The sequence below is a fragment of the Gossypium arboreum genome, chromosome 8, assembly GCF_025698485.1.
Source record: "Gossypium arboreum isolate Shixiya-1 chromosome 8, ASM2569848v2, whole genome shotgun sequence".
In the NCBI taxonomy this organism is placed as follows: Eukaryota; Viridiplantae; Streptophyta; class Magnoliopsida; order Malvales; family Malvaceae; genus Gossypium; species Gossypium arboreum.
Window position 1 is genome coordinate 128,599,972 of NC_069077.1, and position 25,580 is coordinate 128,625,551.

The 25,580-nt window shown below is 33.9% G+C and overlaps 2 protein-coding genes and 1 long non-coding RNA gene across 3 annotated transcripts; 2 read left to right on the forward strand and 1 right to left on the reverse strand.

Annotated features, from left to right (window-relative positions):
- The first annotated feature begins 2,319 nt into the window (after positions 1–2,319).
- On the forward strand, positions 2,320–5,643 carry LOC108469755 (uncharacterized). The gene is made up of 7 exons (XM_017770773.2): positions 2,320–2,925; positions 3,130–3,200; positions 3,483–3,591; positions 3,888–3,970; positions 4,201–4,359; positions 4,846–4,947; positions 5,149–5,643. The coding sequence occupies exons 1-7, from the start codon at positions 2,853–2,855 to the stop codon at positions 5,299–5,301; spliced, it is 750 nt and encodes a 249-aa protein (XP_017626262.1). The 5' UTR covers positions 2,320–2,852; the 3' UTR covers positions 5,302–5,643.
- Positions 5,644–5,843: 200 nt separating this feature from the next.
- On the forward strand, positions 5,844–8,409 carry LOC108469754 (uncharacterized). The gene is made up of 6 exons (XM_017770772.2): positions 5,844–6,083; positions 6,206–6,403; positions 6,554–6,865; positions 7,274–7,435; positions 7,753–7,836; positions 7,920–8,409. The coding sequence occupies exons 1-6, from the start codon at positions 6,054–6,056 to the stop codon at positions 8,025–8,027; spliced, it is 894 nt and encodes a 297-aa protein (XP_017626261.1). The 5' UTR covers positions 5,844–6,053; the 3' UTR covers positions 8,028–8,409.
- Positions 8,410–8,834: 425 nt separating this feature from the next.
- LOC108469756 (uncharacterized) lies at positions 8,835–10,905 on the reverse strand. Its single transcript, XR_001869188.2, has 3 exons — positions 10,658–10,905; positions 10,047–10,138; positions 8,835–9,111 (listed from the first exon to the last, which is right to left on the reverse strand). It is a non-coding gene; the product is annotated as an uncharacterized LOC108469756 (long non-coding RNA).
- Between the last annotated feature and the right edge of the window lie 14,675 nt (positions 10,906–25,580).

Sequence of the window (25,580 nt, forward strand, 5' to 3'; positions counted from 1 at the left end):
CCACACGGGTATGTGGGCTAATTTTGAGTAAATTTAGTTTGGGCTGAGTTTTGGATTGGATATTTGAGGTCAGTGATTTCGTAAACTCAAATGAATGATATGTATAATTGTCCGATAAATGAAATCTAATGTTTCTGTTGTGCGTGTTTTATCTTGTGTGATAAGTTATGTTTTGTTCCGATTCTCATGACATATGACATTGTGGCTATTCTGACTAAATTGACCTGTTATCATCAAGATTGGACATATCTGTTGTGCAAAGCATGAAATCCCATGCCTACTGATTTCTATTAAATATATGATTGTATGTTCAACATGCTTACTATTTTGATTATGTATTTGCATGCCATATCACATTGCATGGGGTTGGAATGATATGGAAAGGAAGAAGTTCTGGTAGTTTAATGATCTGCATTATCTGGTGGTTTAACCACATATCTGTTCTAGCAATTTGACTACAAATATAATGGCTTGACCACATGTATCTATTATTTCAGTTTATCTGCATTACTTCTGGTGGCTTTGTCCACAATCATCTATTGGTGTGTTTTGGATGGATGAGTTTTGGGAAACTCTAATTGGTGTGTAGTAGAGTTGGGTAGGAAATTTTCTAAAAAAATTGCATTATGTTTTCTGGAAACACTGCATTGACATAATCATGCATGCTCAATTTGCTAATCTGAATTTGATGAAATTCTCTATGATATTCCGATTTGTTTATTGTAGTATCTACACTTGTACTTAAGTTAAGTAACACTGAGCTTCATAGCTCACCCTTTTGTCTCATATTCTTAAGTAACTTGCTTACTTAGAATTGGGTGACGTTTGGGAGCTCGAATTGGTTTTCTTGCGTAAAATTATATTAAATAATCATTAAATTAATTTTTTTTGGACTCCTGGATTTTGAGACTTATTTTCGGACTTTTAAGTTTGGTTTTGAGTTCGCTAGACTTTAGTTAGTCATTTTTAATTGAAAATTCCGCATGATTTCTAATATTTAAAAACTAGACGTTTGATTTTTCAAAGTTAAACAGGTTGTACATTTTTTTTCCACTGCAAATTATTTTAACCAAGAAAACGAATTTTACGAAAATAATAAAAAATAAAGTCATTAGTGTGGCATTTTTCTATAAATTGAATAATGTATGTTATCGTTTTGGAAAAACTCACACACATCTTACAACGTTCAAGTTTTCTAATTAAAAAAATGAAACGATTTTAGTTTTAAATTTAACTCGGGACTTTTTGGATTATTTAAGTATTGTGGACTTTATTTTCAACTTTTGATTGGCTTGTTACCGAATTGTGTTTTTGTTAAAATGCAAAATGATTCTTTTCCACATTTTGAAATTGTGCTTTACAAATGAATGACTATGAAACTTCCGTTACGAAACTAAGTAACAAATTAAATGTTTTCTATCAAGTAAATAAGATCTATGCGTATTTACTTGATAAATTATAAGAGATTTGTCAAAATTAACATTTCTCGAAAACACACTTTTTTAATTCAAAATCTAGAATTTTAAAACAAATTTACGTAATTCCTCAAGATTTGGTCGTTTGTCTAGGTTAGGTTTGAGGTGTTACAATTACGGATACTAAATGTATGTCGTCCAACACCAAATCAAGGGGCCCTTCTTGATTTTTATGCTAAAATGAAATTGTGAGACGACTGAGTCTATCTCCTCAACCAAAGAATTAACGAATATTAAATTAAAGAATAATGTACGAATTCAAAGTCTCACGATTCAAACACCAAACTAAGCTAGAATTGAAATTTTGCTACTCATTGTAAAACAAACAAATAATTGAAAAAAAATTGCTCAAAATAATTAAAGTCGAAAATTCAAGAAAATTTAAAAATCCAAATTAAAAGTTGGCATAATGATTTATTTGACCTCTAATTTAAAAAAAATATCATTTTAATTACGTATCCTAACTCTTCAGATGATGCCACATCTACAACCAGAAGCTACGTACTTTTTGAGCTTGGTGCAATCCTTCCTTCAATTACATTGTCAATCTTTGATATGACGTACACACCGGAGATTATAGAATTTTCCTCTAGCTTATACACTTTTGGTCCAATTGTAACATCCTACACTAATTTGAAAAACGATCTGAAATAAAACACCATATTCATCATTGAAATAAGTCATTATTAATAGATAAGAAAATGTTTGAATTAAATATTCAAATTTAATATTTAAATTAAACTTGTTTAAGATTGGGACATAATTAAGGGCCTAATGTGTTTCATATTATTTAAATTAAACTTGTTTCATATTATTCAAATTTGTTTCATATTATCAACAGATTAAAAGAAAACATGTTGGGATTTCTCTAAATAAAATGTCAAAAGTGAATATATTAACCAAAAAGAAGTACAAATTAGGAAATTAAGGGCAAGGGAAAATTATAATTATGGAAAGAAGAATCAAGGAGAATCATAAGCGGCATATCTTCATTTTTCCTCGGTGGTTTCCTCCACTTCTCACACGTGCCATTGCTTAAACTGATACGTGTCTTCCCAGGACTCTGTCAATTTCCCAGCTACATCAAATTCTTCATTGGTTTTTGAACCCATCCTTCAAAGCTTCTCATCACCGAATTGGGCAAATCTTGTACACAAAGCATAGCCGAAGCAGCTGATTTTAGGATTCAAGCTTTCCTCACGTTTCCAGTATATCAGTGTTCGGAGGTAGTCTGAAAGGACTTTTTAAGGATAAGGCTGCGTTTGGATTCGAATTTTTTTTTATTTCTTCCAAAAAGAACGTCCCGGAAACACCTATCAATTACAGATCTAGTCATCTCCAAAAATCATTCAATCCCCGATCAAACTATCAACAGTCATGGCCGCTCCTGGGGTTCTTCAAAGAGAAACCGACCTTCTCTTATCATCTCCCTTGATTGAGCTTCGTAAAGGTAATTTTTTAAAAATATTTGTGTTCTTTTTTTTTTTCCATTTTTTTTGTGTTGTTGATGGAATGAACCCAGATCGATTTTAACCTTTTTAGCGTTAGTTATTGTGTGCTATTATGTGGATAAAACTACGCCATTTCTGTGAAAAAATACAAATCTTTCCCTTCTGGGAAAATTAAGTGATGTTTGTTTTCACTTTTTCGGCAGGAGAAAATGGAAAATCTCGTGGGCTCTCGATTGAGAAGAAGATTGAGCTTCTCGAGAGCTTGACTGGAAAAGTAACGTTCTTTATCACTTGCGAATGGGTCCATTTTTAGAACAATTTCCACTCTGATCTTATTGATTATAAGATCCATTTTAGTGATGATAGGTGTTGTATTGATTTAACTTTTTCTTTGTTTGCAAATTTCTTGCGTATTTGAAATTTTAACTCTTTAAGACTATTTTTGGACTAGTTCATTTATGAATTCTATTGAGTTAATGGTTTCATTACTGTATTTGTTTGGGATATTTCTCGAATAAGCTGTTCATTTCCTGAAATGCTTGCTTATTTGCCTCAGGTTACAAACCGACGTTCTAGAAGATGGTTAAATGATAGATTGTTGATGGAACTTGTTCCTCGCTTGAATGCAGAAGAAGTAAGAGGCCTTTTTGCTCCACCACCATGGGGTAATGACATGTCCTGCTGGATATCCCTCAGTTCACCGTATGCACTTTTTAGTAACTGCATTCATGAATACACTTACCGTGTAACATCAGACATGGGCAATGTGTATTAATTGATGCTCTATACTTGCCTTTAGGTATTAAGAATGTGCAACTTTAACATTATAATAGTGGAAGGGATGAGAACATTGTTGTTGTGTGGCATACTTGTGGTCTTGGTCGCTTGGTGTCCCATTATACTTTTGAATGATTTGTTTCAAAGGAATATAATCAGCCCCTATTTGCAAATTCATTCACAGGTGATGATGCGCCACCATCAGCATTTTGCATGACGAATGTGGGAGAATGGGACAAATTTAGGACTATAGATATGGATAAAGAGGTCATTTTACTTCCCTTGTTCATTAAAACTTTTTCAATGTTATAAAAAGATTTTGTAATTGAAGAAGATAACCTTAAACAAATTCAGAATAGGAAAACTATCGGTAAGTGTGTAAGGAGGAATATATTATGTCTGATTTTGTAATTGAAGATGATAACCTTAAGCAAATTCCAGAATAGGAAAACTATTGTGGATACATGCTCACATTATTGTATATTCCTTTATGTTAGGCAAATATTATTGGCACCTTAAATAATTCATCTGTGAAGAAGAAATTTCATGCTGATGCTGATAAGGCAGCTTTCTTGACTGTATGGCGAAGAGTTGATTGCCGAACAAGAGAAGCACTTCGCCGGAGCTTTCTTTCAGATCTTATTGCGAGCTATGAGGTACATGATTTTGCTTTTGCTTCTTTGAGAATGATTATCATTAATAGGTTCTTCTCATGAGCTTTTTCTTCTATTTTGTTTACAAGTTATTCACTATGTTGTTTGCTTTTCTCAAAATCAAGTGCAAGGAGGGTAGGACTATGCCGGGTTAATGTCGGTATGAGTATGCTATAGATCCCAGCTTAATATTTATGCTATAATAGTATAATTGAAGGGATAAGTAGTGGTTAAGATAGACTTAATGCGATTAGTGTGTTTAGTAGCATACCAGACGCCAGATGTATTCCATGAGAGTTGGAATTCATATACTCAAAAGGCTTTGGAGCAGATTTCTGGTTGAAAGTTTTATGTCATTAACTATTTAGATAAGTAAACAGGTGATGTACGAGAGTGAAATATGGTTCAACATAAGACCACTCAAGTTAAATATTCCCATTCTTCCTCTTAGGAAACTTGGTAATACCTAAACCCTTTCTCTTTTTTCAGGACTGCATACGGACTTTCATTCAGGAACGTGAAGATGGGGATGTCCTTGCTTTACAGGTCCAAGATCCTTTCCATAGATTGTTGCTGCATGGTGTCTGTGAGGTAACCCCTCGATCTTCTCCCTTTTTCTGAGCATGCTTGCTTCGTTAAATGCAATGCTGAGTTGGTTACTGATGGAAATTTTTGTTCAGAAAATAGCTCTCTGATTCTTGCTGCAACCAGTGTTGGATTTAATATTGAATATTGATGAATATCTTACACGGTGAAAGTATAATAATTTCTTCCCTAACATTCGTTGAACAGTTCTACAACGTGGTCTCGGTAACAGTTACACAGTCAAAGGGTGCGGAGTTACTGAAGGTGACGAGGATAAAGAAGAAGAAGACAGGGCTGGTTGAGCTCCCTAATATCACCTTGTCCAATTTCCTGAAAATGTCAAAGGAGGGCATTTGGTAGTTCTAGGGGCAGGAATTCCCCCCCCCCCCCCCCCGGGGGGCAATTCATGTTCATAAATAAAATAAGTTTGTGCACAATGCTGCGCTCGATGGAGTAATTTATTTGCGTTTAGTCATCATCTGTATTGTAGCTTTGTGAAGCTAAGTTGCCTGGATTTAATTTATAATTTCTTCCCAGTCAACATAACGGGTTGATTGCTAGTTTAGGATTTAGTTAAAGAACATGATGATTCCAAGCTGTTGTATGATATGATGGATCAAAACTATATTTATATGTTTACTGTTTATTCCAGGCCTATGTGGCCATGTCAATTATAACATCCAACTCTTGAAGTCCATAAAATCATGTTGAACTCGTTCTATAAACTAAACTTGATTTAAGAAGAAAAAAGATATGAATTTTTTATATAATTAATTAACAATAAGGCTGTTATTTTCATTTCTCAATTCTAAAAGCCTTGCTTGAAATACCCTCTCTAATGGAGCATCGGAGCTTTAGCAGATTTTATTTATAAAACAGTAGTATATTTAATTTGGTATGAGTATTTTTTTATGGACATAGCTTGACCTAAAGTCTACCATACTGATTAAAAAATTAAAGGGGAAATTGATTAAAAAAATGAATGGCAATTTGAGGTGTTCTTGTTTAAATTGGCTTTGGCTTTTGACCTTTTTACTTCTTTAGTACCATCATTTATCTCCCTTCAACTCCAAAGTTGAGAATTCTCAAACTCAGATCTTACTCTGAACAACATGGCCAAAACACCCATCAAATACTATGTGGTAATATCTCTGTCTCTCATCTTTGCTCGTTAATTTCTGTGCTACTGCTCAACTCAGTCTTATCCCGAAAGAATGAGTTGGGTCAAGTCATAAGCAAATTGGAATATTTGATCCTTGGACAGGTTGATGCATTCACCAACTCCGCCTTCAAGGGAAACCCAGCTGCGGTTTGTTTGTTGGAGGAAGAAAGAGATGAGAAATGGATGCAATCAGTGGCTGCTGAGTTTAATATCTCCGAGACTTGTTACTTGACTCGGATCACCAATTCCACCTCTCCAAACACCAGGTTTCGTCTTAGATGGTTTACCCCCGTTGCCGAGGTCACTTCTCTTATTTCCAACACCCTTCACTAATAGATTGAATGTTTGATATGCTCAATTATTCTTGATTGAACCTTAAAGCTCGACTCAAATGTGAAGTGTTAATATAGCAATTGTGACCTGGATATTAATTGTCTACCTCTTTGGCAGGTAAATCTATGTGGTCATGCAACCTTAGCATCTGCTCATACTCTCTTTACAACTGGTTTGGTAAATTCAAACATTATTGAATTTGATACATTATCTGGAATCCTAACTGCCACAAAGGTTCCAGATGTTTGTCCAACCAATGTCTCTGAGGTTCAGAACGGCGGAGTGAGCGACTGCTCTCTGATCGAACTGAATTTTCCTACAGTTCCAGTCACCGACTTCAATTCTGCTGAGGCTTCACTTATATCGAAAGCCTTGAACGATGCTCCACTTATTGATGTTAAGAGAACGACTACCGCAGATGATATCTTTGTAATTCCTCAATAACACTAGTAATTTTTTTTTTGTTTCTTGATTTTCTCTTTTCTCATGCTTGATCAGGATCATTAACATTTCTGGTTTAAGTGTCAGCCTTGCCTGGTTATTAGTTAAAATCACTACGTGCTTTTGAGTACATCAATATTCTTTTTTGTGAGAGATTAAACTTACCTTTGAAATAGAAGTACGATTAAAAATGCGGATTTTATTTGCATAAGGAAAGCCTGAGTACTCCTATTGCATTCAATTATGATTAGCAAGCTATATGCATATATGGTGTTACTGGTTCTCCAAGTGACTGAAAACGGTATAGTGTGCTTTTGTTGACACATTTGGTACTGTTTGTTAATGATAGTGTAGTGATAGGGGATTTCTTTTTTCTGTGTACTTTGATACTTGCAGGTTGTGCTCCCATCTGGAAAATCTGTTATTGAAATGGAGCCACGGTCCGACGACATACTGAAATGTCCTGGACGAGGCTTAATTGTTTCAGGAGCTGCCCCTTCAGATTCTGAATTTGATTTTATTAGTCGGTTCTTCTGTCCTAAGTATGGTATTAAAGAGGTGAGCCACAGTATCCAACATTTCTTATTTCATCTAAGCAGACAGGTTTTGCTTAACTTATGCTTCATGCCCTTTGTTGAGGATGAAATGTGTCGTATTTATGTCCCTGGAATGAACATTTGACATTAACTATCAAGTTTGTCTGTTGTCTGGAAAAAGTAGTGAAGATGATTACTTGCAAAAATAAGTAAACACTGAGATACATGCATATATGTGCTCAATCCATGTATAGCTTTGCCTGGATCATGATTCTCTTTGGCTAGATACTGCTGGATCATTATGTAGACATGCTAATCTCTCTTTCTCATGTTTATCAGGATCCGGTTTGTGGAAGTGCACACTGTGCCTTGGCACCCTATTGGAGCCAAAAGCTGGGAAAGTTAGAACTTGTTGCGCATGCGGTATTCTTCCCTTACTTTTCCTTTGAACCATCCAACGAAACCGTTGTTGTTATGACATTGATTGTGTTGGTCGCTTTGTGCAGGCATCACCTAGAGGAGGAATAGTGAATATCCATTTCGATGAGCAGAACCAGAGAGTGCTTCTGCGAGGAAAAGCTGTTATGGTGATGGAAGGCTCTATTTTGGTGTAGATTTGGAGTTCCAATTTCCCTACCCTGGTCCTGGATGAATTGCAAGTTCTAATGATAGTTACTGCCTTCAACATTTCCCTGCAACTTTAATTATTATGGACTTATGAGGTTTTGGTTTAATGAGGTACTGTTTATGTGGATTTGATGTTGGTGTTTTTGAGAAAGGGAAGCAGAGGACATTGAAGCAAAACGTGCAAAAAAAAAAAAACGAAGCTGATCTCCACTTCTTTTATAACACCTCATACCCGATCTGGATGCCAAGTCGAATATCGAGATGCCACACCACAATCTCACCACTTGTTCATCTAAAACAATATGTTATTTCTCATGCATCTTTCTTTTTTTCAATTAATAATAACATAGCATTATCATGAATTATAAACCATACATTCACTTTTTGTTGATAAACCATACCAAGAATTCATAAAATAACATAATATAGGTATAAATCATGCATTATCATCACTTATCAAGTTTTCTCAAAAAAGTTATGTAGGTATCGGTACTGTTTCTATGGTATCAATATTTTCTTTAAGTTGTATCGATACTACCTAGAAAATCGATATCAAACTAGCATTCTGTTTCTCACCAAATTTCAAAACATCGGAAAATATCGATACCTTTTGCAACGTATCGATAATTACATCCCGAGTATTAATACTCGGGCCAAGGTATCGATACCAAATTGGTATTCTAACTCCCTATATTTTTGAAAATATAGAGATATCATTTTAAAAGCCCTAATATCGATACCTCTGCTTCAGGTTACAAAAATTCAGCATATAAGCGCATTTAAATCATTCAAACTTAATCACTAAACATCACGCTTCATTCACCTAGTCATATAAGCATCAAAATGTTTAAAACAATAGTCCAAATACCATCTCCAAGTCCACACGCTTCCAAACATGCATAATATGCAAATAATCCCAAATACGTCCTAACAATTCGATATAAATGTCTACTGCATTGCCCATTTTATTCCCTAGAGCTAGAATAAGCAAAGCATCTAATATAATGAATAAAGAATGGCTTGGATCAATCCCTCGACGACAACACTGTTCACACCAGGAGCGCAACTACTCTGCAAAGGATAAAATGGAGTAGGTAAGCTTAACAAGCTCAGTGAATGCCTAGAACAACCACTGCGCAAACAAGTCATCATGCATCAACCAAACAACATAAAACATATTCCCAAAACATCATTAACTAAGTGCCATAATTCACATATTAGTCATATTTCATGCATTCTTTTACACATTATTTATACGAATGTTTAGGCATATATATATTCCGACGCATACCAATCACATATTAGCACATAGAATCACATTTAGTCACAGTGTATGATAATTTGACTCTTGAGATTATGACACGTAAAGTGGACTCTACAACCACTCATCGGATACACGAATCCCATCACACCACACATAGACTCATAGAGTTAATCATATCTCGTAAGTGAAGCATATAGCTAATGCTCTCCAATACACCACATATACATATCTCGATGAATGGAGCTCGGCTCGCATTCCCTTATCTCTCTAACACTATCCTTGGGCCTTAGCGCCCCTTATATCAGAACACACATAAGTGAGTACTCACAATCCTATGCCTTGCCAATTATATCCAATAGTCTCATTAAGTCAAAAGGCCAAAATATCTATATCACATATTTACTTACCGATTTTCTACACATATTCGTTGCATATTCACATTATTAACACAATGTAATCTCTATCATAAGGCATGAGAACATACCCTCGTATTTACCATCACATGGCAAGAATAATATACTCACATATTCACTTCCACAACAGTCAACATAAACTCATAGCACAATCATAACATCTCATATGTTTATGATTTCACAAATTCACAAATTCACAACAAACATATCTCAAATTTAATCATAGGTGCGAGAACATACATTCAGAATTTAAAGTAGGAGTTTTGGCTACCTCTAAACTCTCAAATACACAACGAATCATCTACGAGCAGTGATTCTAAAACACTTACCGAAATATTCGTTTTTGCCAAAAAATTGAAAGCTTTGACAAGCTTCTCTTTGCCCTTCTCTTTGCTCGTTGAAGGTCATATAGACTCCGACACTTCAACAAGACAAATCACACATATATTCAATCAACAATCAGTCAACAAAATTACCTCAAACAGCAACAAACACAAGCCTAAGCTACACTCTTTTCAAATCAAAACCTTCAGCACAACAAACTTAAAATTCAAATAACTTAGTCTACGCTTAATCTTTTCGCACGAAACAAATTCCATTCATCTACATATTCATCTACGACTAATTCCTAACCTTTAAACTACATAAAACTACACTTTTTAAAGTATTAAAATTCTTCGACAAGTTTTTGACCATTACAATAAAAATTCATTAAAACCTAAGAAATCTTTGATGAAACTTCAAAGTTACTTTAGAAAGCTTTTAATTAAATTAAAAATAATTGAAAAACACTTAAAAACCAAGTTTTTATCCACAAACTCGAAATTTACCATTAAAGACCTGATTTTTGGGTTTTACCTAAAACATGCATTTTAATGACTAAAAATTCAATTTAAAGAACTAAATAATGTTTAAATCTCATAGGAAAACAATTGGTTACCTTGAATGCAAAAAAATCAAGCTTTGATTCAAACTTGGAAAAACTCACATTTTGGAGAAGATGATGAAGATTGTGGAATTCTTGGGTGATTTTCTTAGTTATAATGGAGGTTTAAGGCTCAAGGGTGATATAATTCAAAGAGAATTAGGAATTGAAGATCAAAAGCAAGTGGGAGGGATTTGGGAGAGCAAGAAAGGACACAAACAAATGAGAAGAAAAACTTTCGTGAAATAAAATGGGGAATGGGGCTTTATAGGTTGATTTTGAAAAATTAGTTTAAAGACTCACAGATTTGACCCTTTTACAAATTAGTCCCTTTTCTAAAATTAATGACATTTAAAACTCGTTTCCAAAAATTGACTTTAACTTTATAGAAACCATTGTCAAAAACATTATAGAATACCAACCTTAAGAAATTTTGAGCTCATATAGACCAAAATTTCTAAAATACCCTAAAACTCCTAGGCCCCATTTTGGGGTGTGACATCTTTTCTACAAGAAAAATACATTATATGAAGTCATAGCATTACCAAATACAACCAAACCCTTGACTACTCAAAACTTTACTTGCATACAAGATGATCATGTCAATCAGCACCTAATTACATCAAAACATAAACAAACTGATACTTAACTAAAAGTTTATTCTTAGCTAAATGAAACTACAAAGAACTAAACAAAAGACTGGCATGCAAACTCGACAGAATGTGCATGCACCACAATCTTAGCTATTTGCATTGCTGGCTATAATGCAATACTCCTCTTTTGCCTTTATGTAGCAGACACCAATATTGTTTCTAAATCTCTCGAACCTGGTAGTTCCAAGGGGCTTTGTTAAATGTCTACAAGCTAGTCTACAATGATCAGTTTCACTTCATTTGATTGTTCAACTTCTCTCACAAAGTGATACTTAATCTTGAAATGCTTTGTCTTGTCATGGAAGACAATGTTCTTTGTAATTGCTACAACAGATCGGTTATCACAATAAATCTCTATTTCTTTCCCTTGGTTCAAGTTCAAATCATTCAATAGCTTCCTTATCCAAATGGCTTGGTTAATAGTTTATAACACCCTAAAATAAGGCCTAGGAGTTTTAGGGGTATTTTAGAAACTTTAGCCTTAGAGTGTTCAGAATTTTGTGACATGGTATATCAGTAATGTTTCGATTATGGTTTGTAGAAAAATCAAATCAATTTTGAAAAAGTGTTTTGGAAACCTTTAATTTTAGAAAAAAAACTAATAAACCTTTAATTTATGTTACAGTTTTACCTAAATTTTAAATTAACATATTTTTTCGCTTCATCTTTATAAAACCCACATTAGATTTCTCCCATTCTTTGTGGTTGTCGTCCTTTGCTTTCCCAAGCTCTTCCCATTCAAGTTTTGATTCCCAAACTCTATTCCTTTAATTCCTATCACTTTTGAAATCATTAAACCTCCATAAAATCCAAGAAAAATACCCAAAACACTATAGATTCCTCCATTGTCAAGCATGTGGGTTTTTTGGGTTTTCGATCAAACATTCGGTTTTTCATCAACTAATGTAACGATTGAATTCCTAATTATTTTTAAATGATATTTGGTCTTTCAAACGGAATTTTTAGCCATTAAATCACATATTTTAATTAAAATTTGAAAATTAGGTAGTTAATAGTGGATTTTTGAATTTTGGGTAAAAAGGTTATTTCAATGTGTTTTTGAACTTGTTTTAACATGATTATAAGATTTCTAAACTTACTTGAAAGTTTCATTAAGGATTTCATGAATTTTCGTGAAATAACCATAAACATGTCAAAATTTTTGATACCTTAAATTGAGTAGTTTTGTGTAGTTTAAAGGTTGAAAATTAGTCGTAGGTGAATAATTGGATGAACGGAATCAGTTTTAGGCGGAAAAAAAAATTAAGTATGGAGGAAGATATTTGAGTTTCAAGATTATTAGTCAAAATTTCATTTTTATGAGGAATATAGTTTAGACTTGCATTTTTGGTTGGTTTAAGTGAGTCTTTGGCTGAATATTTGTAACAGCCCAATTTCAGTGAAATTAGAATAGTGGCTCGGGACCACAAATCCGAGCCGAAAATAAAATTTATTTTTATTTTATTATATGGTCCATAATATGATAGAAATGTCATGTGAAAATTTTGATAAGAAAATTTTATTGATTATGTGCTTAATTACGAGAAAGACCAAATCGCATAAAATGCAAAAGTTTAATTCTAGTAGCTATAAGGATTAAAATAGTTATGGAATTCAAAACTTGAGAACCTTATATGGTAATGAGACCATTAAAGAAAGAATTTAGATAATTTGGTGACTCATCCATGGAAATTTAGAAAAAGGGCAAGAACTAAATTGGAAAGTGAAATAATTTAATTAATAAAAGATGATAAAAAGAAATATCATCTTATTTTTATCATCTTCTTTCCCAAAAATACATGGAAACCTTAGGAGAGAGAGAAGAAATTTTCATGGCCAAATTGGTTAAGTTTCCTTGCCCCGTTTTTAGTAATTTTAATATTTTTGAAACTGAGATAGCTTAATCTATCTATTTGAGGGATCAATTTGAGAAGTTATCAAAGTATGGAAAATGGGTCATGGATGTATATGCTGAAAATTAGAAATTTATGATAGAAAATGAAAGGCTGTTGATAGATAAACAACTTTTACAAAGTGATTTTTGATGAAAACATGATTTAGAGACTAAAATGTAAAGTTGTGAAATTGAAGAAAAATGCTGAATTTTTTTGAATACAAGTTCTATAAATTTTGTAATGGGATTTTGGTTAGGCTTGGAATAGGGAGTAAATTGCACAAATTTTATCTTCCGAGCCTAGGGACGAAATGAGAATTTATGGAAAAGTACCATTTTGCCTAGGACGTAAATTGAGTCCACATGAATGTGAAATGTGATAAATTGACATTAAATTTACTCTTATAGATCTGGATAGACCAAATTCAGAGTTAGAACGAGGAAAAGAGGAAAATGTCAGATTAGTAGATTTATGTACACGAACATTTGTCAAGGTAAGTTCGTGTAACTAAATTGTGTTTATTTACATGCTTGCATTGATTGTGTTTATGTGAATTGTATAAATGTCATAAATATGTGAAATGATTACATATCCGATCAAGCCCGATAAATAAAAATGTTTAAATTAAATGATAATGCCTGATAGATAATAAAGGATAAACGATGAAAATGTTACTTTTATGCCTGGAATGAATGTGGAATGTGATCATTTGAATTATATGGATGATTATAGATGTATAAAATAATCACATGCCCGATAATGCTTGAAAAATGTTAAATTCTGTTTGAATAAATGAAAATCGATGGATAAATTGATTTCCCTAAATAAATAAGGCCCTACATTTGTTGCTGGTGGATTTAGCTCGGACGAGTAATCCTATTGACCTCATTTCTGAAAGGATTTAGACCGGACGGGTAATACTGATATAAGCCCTCTCGAGTATATGTTATGGATTGGATTTAGCCAAGACGGGTAATCTAGATCAAGCTCTTTAGAGCATATGTCATAAAAGGGATTTAGCATGGATTGGTAATCCTATTGTATATATGTGTGGCTCGAGAGTGTACTCTCTGAAATAGTACCTTATGGGTACCATTGAATATGAATTGACGAATCCTGATTTATACACCTCGAGTGTACTACCTGTGTAACCATCAATATTTCAGATAAATTCAATGGGTAAAAATCTTGACATGAGAAGATATGATTAAGAAATGAGTTACTACACGTATCCGTCTGAAATACGAGAAAATGATAATACATGACAAATGATATATGAAAACATGAGATGATGATATTTGTACATGGACTTTATTTGATGAAAATATGTTCATTCTTGATTATAGACTTGTACACCTTGAGTGTACTAATCGTGACATTGATATTCCGAGTAATATGAGTAAAGTTCTGATATGAAATGATCTAAACTTGAAATGAACTAGTATGAAATTATACTTATAAAAATGAGATGAATTATACATGTTCAATGAATACATATTGTGGAAAGCATATGTGCTTGGAATCTTGATTGTTGTTGAGCCCATATATGTTTTGATGTTATTATTGAATATATGGCTAACAAGGGCAATGAGGATGTGTGTAGGGCTTGAGGTCAAATTGATTGAATATGCCTTACATAGTTACCTCAAATTAGAATGAATGGTAAGTTAAGTACCATGTTATACGAACTTACTAAGCATTTTATGCTTACTTAGTTTTATTTCCTTGTTTTAGAGTAAATCGGAAGCTCGTTGGATTGAAAGCTTGGTGGAGATCACTCACACTATCCACTGACCTATATTGGTATATATATGGTAAATCAATTATGGTTGTAATGGCATGTATAGGTTATATTAGCCATATTGGCATGTAAATGTAAATGATGCTTATAATATAGCCATTAGAATGGCTAGTAATGGTTTGTTTTGATACATTTGTAATGTCATCTATGGTAGCTACATATGTGTTAAGTAGTTGACCAAATTATGTCTAACATATGGACTAAACTAAGGCAAGATTATGAACATGTATGCACGAAATGATATACCATGATGAATGATGGAATTTACTTGATTAAATGCTTGAAATGGTTAGTATTTGGATGTGTGATTCAAGTGCAAGTCATGGGTGTGATTTTGGGTGAGAAATGAAGCTAGAAATAGCTTTATTTTGTCTACACAGGCAGACACACGGGCGTGCGTCTAAACCGTGTGTGAATCATGGCCTGGTACACGAGCGTGTGGTTAGCGTGTGTCTAAACCGTGTGTGACACATGGTCTGGTACACGAGCATGTGGTTAGGCCGTGTGTCCCCTGCACCTTAATTTTGAGAAAATAGAATGCTCAGAATTGAGCACACAGGCAGAGACACGAGTGTGTGTCTCAGCCGTGTGTACTACACGGCCTAGAATACGAGCGTGTGTCTTGGCCATGTGAAACTTACACCTAATTTCGAATTGAATTAATTGACCACACAGCCTAGCACACGGGCGTGTGGCATGGCCATATGCACAAGTCAGAGAGTTACACGGGGTCGAACATGGCCTGTCACACGGGCGTGTCCCTTGGACCACACAGGCGTGTGAGCCCTGCACCTTAGAAAATTTTTGTAATTTCGCAAAAAATTCTCAGAGTTTCCGATTAAGTCTCAACTAGATTTTAATGCTCGTTTTGGGCCTCTAGGGTCCATTTAAGGGACAACATGAATAATCTCAGTTAATGAATAGAAATTTTACGGGAATTATCTGAAAATGTTCTAAAAGTTTCGGTAACACTTCGTAACCCTGTTTCGGTGATGAATACGGGTTAGGGGTGTTACAATATTGAATGTGTAAATTTTATGGTTATATGTGTGAAGTGTTGGAACCTTCTTCGAGCAAGGCAAAAGGCAAAAAAGTTAGTTTAAGCTTTTGGCTTTTTGGTAAAAGCGTAATCGGTGAGTGTTTAGAATCACTGCTAGTAGACACAATTCATAGTGTTAATTGGGAGTTAGGAATAACCTAAATCCTTATCCTATGTTCTGAGTTTATGCTTTCTATTTTCCTTATTTTATTTTTGGTAAATTATGTGATTATGAGAATATTTATGAATTGATTATTATGATGCAATATTGTGATATGAGACATGTGTGATGACTATTGTGAATTGTATTGTGTTGTGGGGATATTAAATATGTCGGCAATAGTGATGATGTTGTGTTAGCAACATAAATGTGCAGTGAAAATATGCAAAAATCGATAAGTATGTAGTGTTGAATTATGGAATGTAATGCTAATGTAACAGGTTATGTATGTGATAAAATGATTTTAATGCACTCATATGTGGTTGGATACGTGATGGCTCAATGAGCATTATTGTGACACTTTAAGTGCAATTAAATGTGAATTCAATAAGCATGCATTGTGTACAAGTTTGTGATGTGAATTGATGAATATGAACAGAGATGGTGTGTATTAACTCACTAATTAAAATTGTGTAATTGTGGATATTTTGGCCTTGTAAGCTTATGAGACCATTGGATATAGTTGATATGTCATAGGATTGTGAGTACTCACCTATATGTGTTTTGTGATTTGGTCATTTAGACCTTGGGACATGTTGGAGAGATAAGGAACTGTGATCTAAGCTCCATTCAATGGGACATGTGTAGTGTGTTGGAGAGTGTTAGCTTTATACTTCACTTTTGGGATATGTTCGAATCTATGAGTCATTTGGTGTGCTAGAGATCCGTGTACCCGATGTGTGGTGATAGAGCCCACTTTTATGTGTCTAGCCTCAAGTGCCAAATTATCTTAAAATGTATATATGTGTAATTTGATGTATGCCTAAATGAGGATGTGGTTTCTATGCAAATTATCATTTAAATGTGATCTTATATGTTGTAATAATACGAGGTGAGATGGATGCAAAAACATGCAAATAATATGCTAAATGAGTCAATTTAAGTTTCAAGAAAATGTTAGTATGTTCTTATAGTAAATTGTGTATGCATGTGAATATATAAACTAGACTTGTGGGTTATTAAAGCATGTATATGTTGTTTAGTCTTAATGAATTATTGTTAAATGAATCATTTACAAATGAATTGAGTGTAATTGCATGTAGGAGTATATGTTAGTTTTATGATTCAATGAACCGTGAATATGATATTTTGACTTGATTAGAATATGGTTGTGAACATGTTGTAGTATGCTCTTGTTTAATCTTTGATATTGTGTGTACATTGTGGTTATTTTGAGCATTAATTGAGCTTGTTAAGCTCACTCACTCCTTTCTTAAAACCCTTGCAGAGTAGTCAAGTGTCGGTGTGAGCGATGTGGTTCCAAAGGGTGATCCAAGCAAGTCCTTTTCCGTTATTTCGTACGTGTTATTGTTATTTATTTTCGTTTTAGGAATAAGGTCTGGTAGACTTTTACTGATATTTGCCATGATGTTTTGGATGCTTCCATAGACTATTCGTTCATAAGTTTATGAGATTCGTTTCGTATTACGTTGATTATTGCTCTGACTTAATTTCGATGTTGAGATTATTACCACAGCCATTTTTATGTTTATTTGATGATGATATGATAGCATAATGAATTGATACAAGTTGGAATGACTTATCTTAAAAATGTTGTATTTTTTTGGTTTGAAGTAGAGGTATTGATATTTGTGTTGTAAAAACTATACCTCTGTGATTTTGAAATGTACAGGAAGTCAGAATCGTAAATTGGTATCGATACCCTATCACGAGTATTGATACTCGGGGTAATTTTATCGATACTTTTTCAATTATACCGATATTTTCTTGTGTTTTGATTTTAAACGAGAAACAAAATGCTAATTTGGTACTGATTTTCCATACAGTATTGATATCGTGCAAGGAAAATATCAACCATGTTCTAGTATCGATTCCGTGATTGTCTTGGAAATTTTGGTAAGTGATCCTAATGCATGTTCAATTATTATTATAAGTTTATTTAAAGTATGTTTGGCATGTTCTAATGATGATTAACATATGTTTGACTAAAAATTTATAAGATCACCGATAAAGAGGATGATTTCTTAATAATGTGACAATTTATTATGAGTATGACATGAAACGGTGGTATGGCATCCTGATATTTGGGATTAGCGACCATGCCAAGTATAGGGTGTTACATAGCTATTGCAGGTGCAACATACTTTGCTTCAGCTGTTGACTATGCTATTGTGTATTGTTTCTTTGAACTCCAACAAAACACTATTGAACCAAATGTGAAAAAGTAGCCAAATGTGCTCTTCATGTCATTTATTGATCTATCCCTATCACTATTTGTGTATCCAACTAGCTTCAAGTTTTCAATCTTCATGAATTTAACTCCATGACTTAGAGTTCCTTTGACATATCTTAGGACTTTTTTATTGCCAGAAAAGATCACATTGTAGCAATGCGTGAACTTGGATAAAAGACTAACAAAAAATATATGCCTCGATGTTGTCAAATAAGGCAAACATCTAACAAGGCTTCTATAGCCTTTTTCATTTACCCTTTCAAAGTCACCCTTGCTGGTGAGTTTTTCTCTTTGAGCAGCATAAGTTCTTGTTGGCTTACAATTTTTCATGCAGAACTTGCTCAAATTCTTCAAGGAAAAATCCTTTTGGGTCTGTTGAGTCTGTGAAACTTCCATGCTAAGGAAGTAAGTCATCTTACCTAAGTCATCTTAAACATGTTTTGCATCCACTTCTTAAACTTAGCAAGAAGTTCATTACTGTTACCAGTTATCAATAAGTCATCCATATACAGAGAAACTATTAGAAACATTTCATTCTTAGAGTTCTTCATATACAAGGTCGACTCACTAATGTTTCTTTCAAATCCCAAACTTGACAAATAAGTGTCAATTCTGTCATACTAGGCTCTTGGAGTTTGTTTCAAGCCATACAAGGCATTCTTTAGATTGTACACTTTGGTTTTCTCTTGAGCTGCTTTGAAACCTTCTAGTTGTTCAATGAAAATTTCTTCATTGAGAAATCCATTTAGGAAGGTTGATTTTAAATCAAATTGTTGTATTTCCCACTACCTTTGAGCTGCCAAGGCAAGTAACAGCCAAATGGTGTCCAACCTTCCACTGGTGCAAAAGTTTTAGAGTAATCAACTCCATACTGTTGTCTGAATTCCTTTACAACTAGCTTGGCTTTGAGCTTGTTCATGGTTCCATCTACATTGAACTTAGTCTTGTACTCCCATTTTACTTTGATAACCTTCTTTTGGACCAGCCTATTGACTAGTTCCTAGGTTTGATTCTTATGGATCATGGTAATTTAAGACTTTATTACTTCTTTCCATCCATTTTCTTCTGCAGCATATTCAAAATTGGCAGGCTCCAATGCTATGAAGTCACATCTTTGATAGACTTCAGTAATAGTGTAACACCCTTAACCCGTATCCATTGTCAGAACAGGGTTACAGATATTATCAGAGTTTTTTGAATATTTACAGATAATTCATGTCATTTATTATTCATTTATCATTTATTATTCATAACGTCCCTTAAATGAACCCTCGAGGCATACAAGTATTAGAATTGAGTCGGGACTAAATCAGGAACTCAGAGAAATTTTTATAAAATTTCCTAGGTGTAGGGCTCACACGCCCATATGGTCCAGGGACACGCCCGTGTGACCTTAAGACACGCTCGTGCTACAAGCCGTGTTCGACCTTGTGCAACTCTCTGATTTGTGCCACACGGCCAGCCACACACCCGTGTGAATAGGCCATTTGATCAATTCAATTTTCAAAAATTAGGTGCAGGGTTCACACAGCCAAGACACACGCCCGTGTTCTAGGTCGTATAGCACACACGACTGTGACACACACCTATGTCTCTACCTGTGTGCTCAATTTTGAGTATTCTATTTCTCAATTTTAAGATGCAGGGGACACATGGCCAAACCACACGCCTATGTGCCAGGCCGTATGTCACACACGGTCAAGACACATGCCCGGTGTCTACCCGTGTGGACAAAATAAAGCCATTTCCTAGCTTTATTTCTTTCCTAAATTTTCCAATAACCTACACCAAAATTTGCATTCATATGCCAACCAATCCAAGCATTATAACAAGGCCAATTCTAACATCTAACATAGAATATCATTATATACATGCCTATTTATAATCTTATCTTTAATAGTTGTATTCATTAAGCATAGCTCAATTAAACCATAATATATGTACTCATGATAATGCCGTAGGATTTCCTTAATAGATATACCAAAACTTAATCATTACTAGCCATTCCAATGGCTAGATTACAAACAACATTTGTAAGCCAACAATGGCCAAGTTACCTATACATGCTATTATACCAAAATGAGTTTACTATTTATACCAAAACAAGCTAGTGGATATTGTGATGATGCTCCAACCGATCTCCAACCTTCGCGAGCTTCTGAGCACTATAAAACAGAGAAAATAAAACCTAGTAAGCATTATATGCTTAGTAAGTTCATATAACAGGCATTGAAACTTACCAATCACATTTAACAACACTAAGTTTACAATTAATATGCTTTCATCATTTTGATAAATTTACCTAAACACATATACTCAATCAAGCAAGTTATTCATATAATACATGTAAATGTTAAATAACATAGATGAGCTCATCATATAATCCTTCATCAAATAATTCAAAAACGTTCAGGGCATAGTTCTATTTATCTCATCATTTTTCTCATATCGATAGTGTTATCCATTGAATTATTGAAATGTCAATGGATAAACCGTCAATTCTTATTCAAGGAGCATACTCTCGAGCTATATGTCAGGATGCTTAACCGAGCCATGCAATCATGTAACAGGACACTTATCCGAGCTAATCAAGAAACTCATAAGAGTTTTAACTGAGGAAGCTCATAGAGCCTTTCAGATATCTCCGAAGAGATAATCTCAGGGAGCTTCGGATAAGGTAACAATGAGTTCAAGCGAGCTTAACAGGATGCTCATGAAGAGCTGCATTTGTGTCCGTATTATATGCTGGATCACAACCAATAGAAACATGTATCAGGACGCTCACAAAGAGCTGCGGTAATGTGCAACAAATGCAAAATCATTACCGATCAAGATGCTCACAAGAACTATATATATATTAAGATGCTCGAGAGTTATATCGAGATTACTCGTTCAAGCTAAATCCCGTCTGCAACATATGCAGAATCTCATTCATATAGGGGAAATCATACGTATCCATCGATTTTCATTATTCCAACGGAATTTAACATTTTTAATAACCTTTCAAATCTTATGATCATTCCATGAATTTATAAATTTCATATAAATCACATAAATATCTTCCACTTTCAAATCAAATACAATAATCAATTTAAAACTTATTAACATGTATAATTAAGTTACACAAACTTACCTCGATAATAGTTCGTTTAAGAAAATCTAATAATCCGAAACTTTCTCTTTTCCTCGATCTAACTTCGAATTTAAATTATCCGAATCTATATAAATGAATTTAGTCATCAATTATCACATTTCACATTCAATTGAACTCAATTTACATCCTAGGCAAAATTATTATTTTGCCTCTAAACTTTTCATAAATTCCAATTTCGTCCCTAAGCTCGGAAAATTAAATTCATGTAATTTACTCATTATTCCAAGCCTAACCAAAATTTTTATATAAAATTTACAGCACATGTATTCTATAAAATTCAGAATTTTTCTTCAATTTTGACAACTTAACAATTTAGTCCCTAAATCATGTTTTCATCAAAATTCACTTTGTAAAAGTTGTTTATCTATCAACAGCCTTTATTTTCTACCATAAATTTTAAATTTTCAGCATATTCATCCATGAAATAACTTCTATGCTTTGATAACTTTTCAAATTAATCCCCCAAATAGATAGATTAGACTATCCCAGTTTCAAAAATATAAAAATTACTAAAAACGAGACTTGAATACTTACCCAATTAAACCAAGAAAGCTTGTTAATTATGCTATTCTTGGATACATTATCCTATTTTTCCTTTCACAAATACATTTTTGTTGTGGAGTGTAGGTGTTTGTAATCTGATGATGAATGCCTTCTGCTTCATAGTACCTTTTAAACCTCTTTGTTGTATACCCAGTTCCATTATCTGACCTGATAATCTTCAATTTGTAGCTAGCTTGATTTTCAACAGTTTCTTTGAATTTCCAAAACACATATGCTACTTCAGATTTCAACTTTAAGAAATAAACCCAACAATGTCTTGTGCAATCATCAATAAACAAGATGAAGTACCTGCTTCCACTTAGTGAAGGATTCTTCATAGGTCCACATACATTAGTATAGACCAAGTGTAGCTTGTTAATGACTATCTAGACTTTGTTGGCTGGAAATGGAAGCCTAGCTTGCTTTCCCAGCTGACACACCTCACAGATAGCACTTTGGCTTTCAACTTTGGACATATTTTCAACTAAATCATATAGTACAACTGACTAAGGGACTTATAGTTGACATGTCCTAATATTTTGTGCCAAAAACATGACTCTTCTATAGAGCTAACTTAAGCATTCGAGTTCATCAAATTTAAATTCAAAAAAAAATTTCTATCAATCATGCTACTAACACTAATACCTGATCAGATGAGTTTATGATCATGTAAGTTTTGTTCTTGAGAACAAGAGAATAATTCTTCTCTAGTAGTTAGCCAACACTAAGAAAGTTTTGGTCTGTTTCAAGCACTAAAACACTAAGCAAGTCTATTTCAGGTACTAAAAGAACATTTGAAATAGTTTTTGTACTGATGTGATGTGAATCGTGATAAGTTTTATAATTTATGAATGTTCATTCTTGAAAACTAACTATTATCCTAACAAAGGCAAGCGCACCTTATCAACAGTAGTATAGCTTATGGCAAGACCGGGATGTCGAACCCAAAGGAACTAAAAGTACTAGTATTAACTTTCTTTTTATCATCTAGCCTAAAAATAAAAGGGGTTTTTTTTTATCTAAACTAATTACTAAACTAAGAATGCATAGAAAGTAAATTGAGGAAATAACTTCTGGGAAAACTGAATGATTTGGACAATACCTAAGGGAAAAATCCACCTAGACTTCACTTGTTATTGACTCTAAATCAGACGATTTATTCACTTGACTTGATCCGTAGAAATCCCTAAGTTATATTATTATCTCTCTCGAGACTAACAACATCTAACCCTAGGTTGATTAATTGAAATCTCTTTCTAATTAAAACCTATAGTGTTGCATTAACTCGATCTATGGATTCCCTTATTAGGTTTCACCCTAATTTGACAAAATTATGTCATCCTGTCTCTAGGCATGCAATCAACTCCACTTAATTATGTTAGATCTACTCTTAGACAGGGACTTTTGCTCCTCTGAATAAGCACATCAATACTTGAATTAATAGCCTGGAATATTAAAGCAAGAATTAAGAACTCATAATTAAGAAAAAGTCAAATATTTATCATATAATTCAGATAATAATAACAAGATCTGTCTTAGGTTTCATTCCCCTTAGGTATTTAGGGGGTTTAGTTCATATTTATGAAAGAAAACATCCCAAAAGAATAATGATAACAAAACATAAAGAAAACCCAAGAACTCTTGAAGGGAATTGAAGGAAGATCTTCAGTCTTAAGGGTGAATCCGGCTTCTGAGATGTATCAATCGGCTTTCTTCGAGTAATTCCTTGCCTCCTACCCCCTGCGTCTTTCAGGTACCTCCTGGAGTGCTTATATAGGCTTTAGAATGCTTCAAAACCCTCAAGTGTGGCCTTTTTCCGAATAGGACTAGACTTGGGCTCGCCCGTGCGACACGCCCGTGTTCAATTGCTTCAAACTGTGTTTGAGTCTTTTGAATGGACACGGGCGTGTGAACTACCCGTTGGAGGAAGTCCAGGCCGTGTTGATTTTCCATGTTGACCCATTTCCTCTATTTTTTTACCTATTTCTCGCTCTTTTTACTCTCCTATGCTCACCTAAGTATAAAATATGAAATTAAAGGATTAGAAGCATCAAATTCACCAAATCTAAGGATAATTCATCCAAAAATATGCTAAGCATGGGATAAAAATATGTATAAATTACGATTTATCATGTACCTAAAGGAGTGTTGATCTAAACTTCTCCCTTTCCTTTGGTTTCAATAAATTTTCCATTCCCAATTCTGACTTTGGAGACAAAAATTATGTAAATATTTTTGAAAATAAATTCATCAAAGGTCATATGGTTTGTGTGGCCACAATCAATCAACCAATCTTTCTTGACTCTACTTCTAGTTGCAAAAAAAAAAGGTAATAAACACATGTTCCTCCTGATCTTCATTTCCATCAATAGCTTGAGCTTTGACATTATTCTACTGCTGTTGTTATTACCCTTTATTTTTTCACACCCTTTCCATGTGACCACGATGTTTGCAAGCTTTACATTGGATGTCTAGCTGGAACCAGTAATATTTTTCCAAATGAGTGTTCTTTTTGCAATGAGAAGAAAGTGGATGCTTTTTCTTTCCATTGTCTCTTTTTTGTTTTTCTTTTCTTTCATTCCAGCTCTTATTCTCCTTATATCTTGAGAAGATCTATCCTTTCTTGCTTCTGGACTAGAACGCCAATTCATAATACTCTTCTTATTTGCTTGGTCCTATTTCCTCTTGAGCATAGAGAGCATTTATCAACTCAAACAAGGAGAACATTGATTTGATTCTTCTGAAGAGGATATTTTAGACTCATTGTAACACCCCTGACCCGTCTTCATTGTCAGATTAAGGTTATAAAGCATTACCATACAAATCAGAACAATTTACATCAAAACATACCAATAATTTCATTTAATAATAATTACCTAAAAATTATTACAAACCTAGCAAACGTATACATTTTAGCCTTAAATCAAGCCTTCAAGGCCCTACAAACAGTTCGAAATCATTGTGGGACTAATTTAAAACAATTCTGAAAATTTGGAAAAAAGTTACAAATTTTGAAAACAGAAGTCACACGGTCATGTGACATAGCCTAGATCGTGTGATATTCGAACAATGTAACACACGGTCGTGCCCCAGACTTGTCATAAATTGTGTCACTCACTGAGTTAAGTCACATGGCTATGACGTAGGTCGTGTGCTAGACCGTGTAACTCACTGACTTGACAAACACGACTGTGTGTACTCACACCTGAAATAATAGTGACACACGACCATGTAGCCACACACACGACTGTGTGACAGCCCGCTTTCTCTATAAATTGACCCTAAAAGCAAGCCATTTTAAAACCAAAACTTGCCCAATCATCCACTCCATTTGTGCATATATTCAAAAGACCTAAACATCTTTCAAACATATATAAACATTCCAATTCAGTCAACCTATTTCACCTAACCAATATGCCATTCAAAGGTACCACATTTA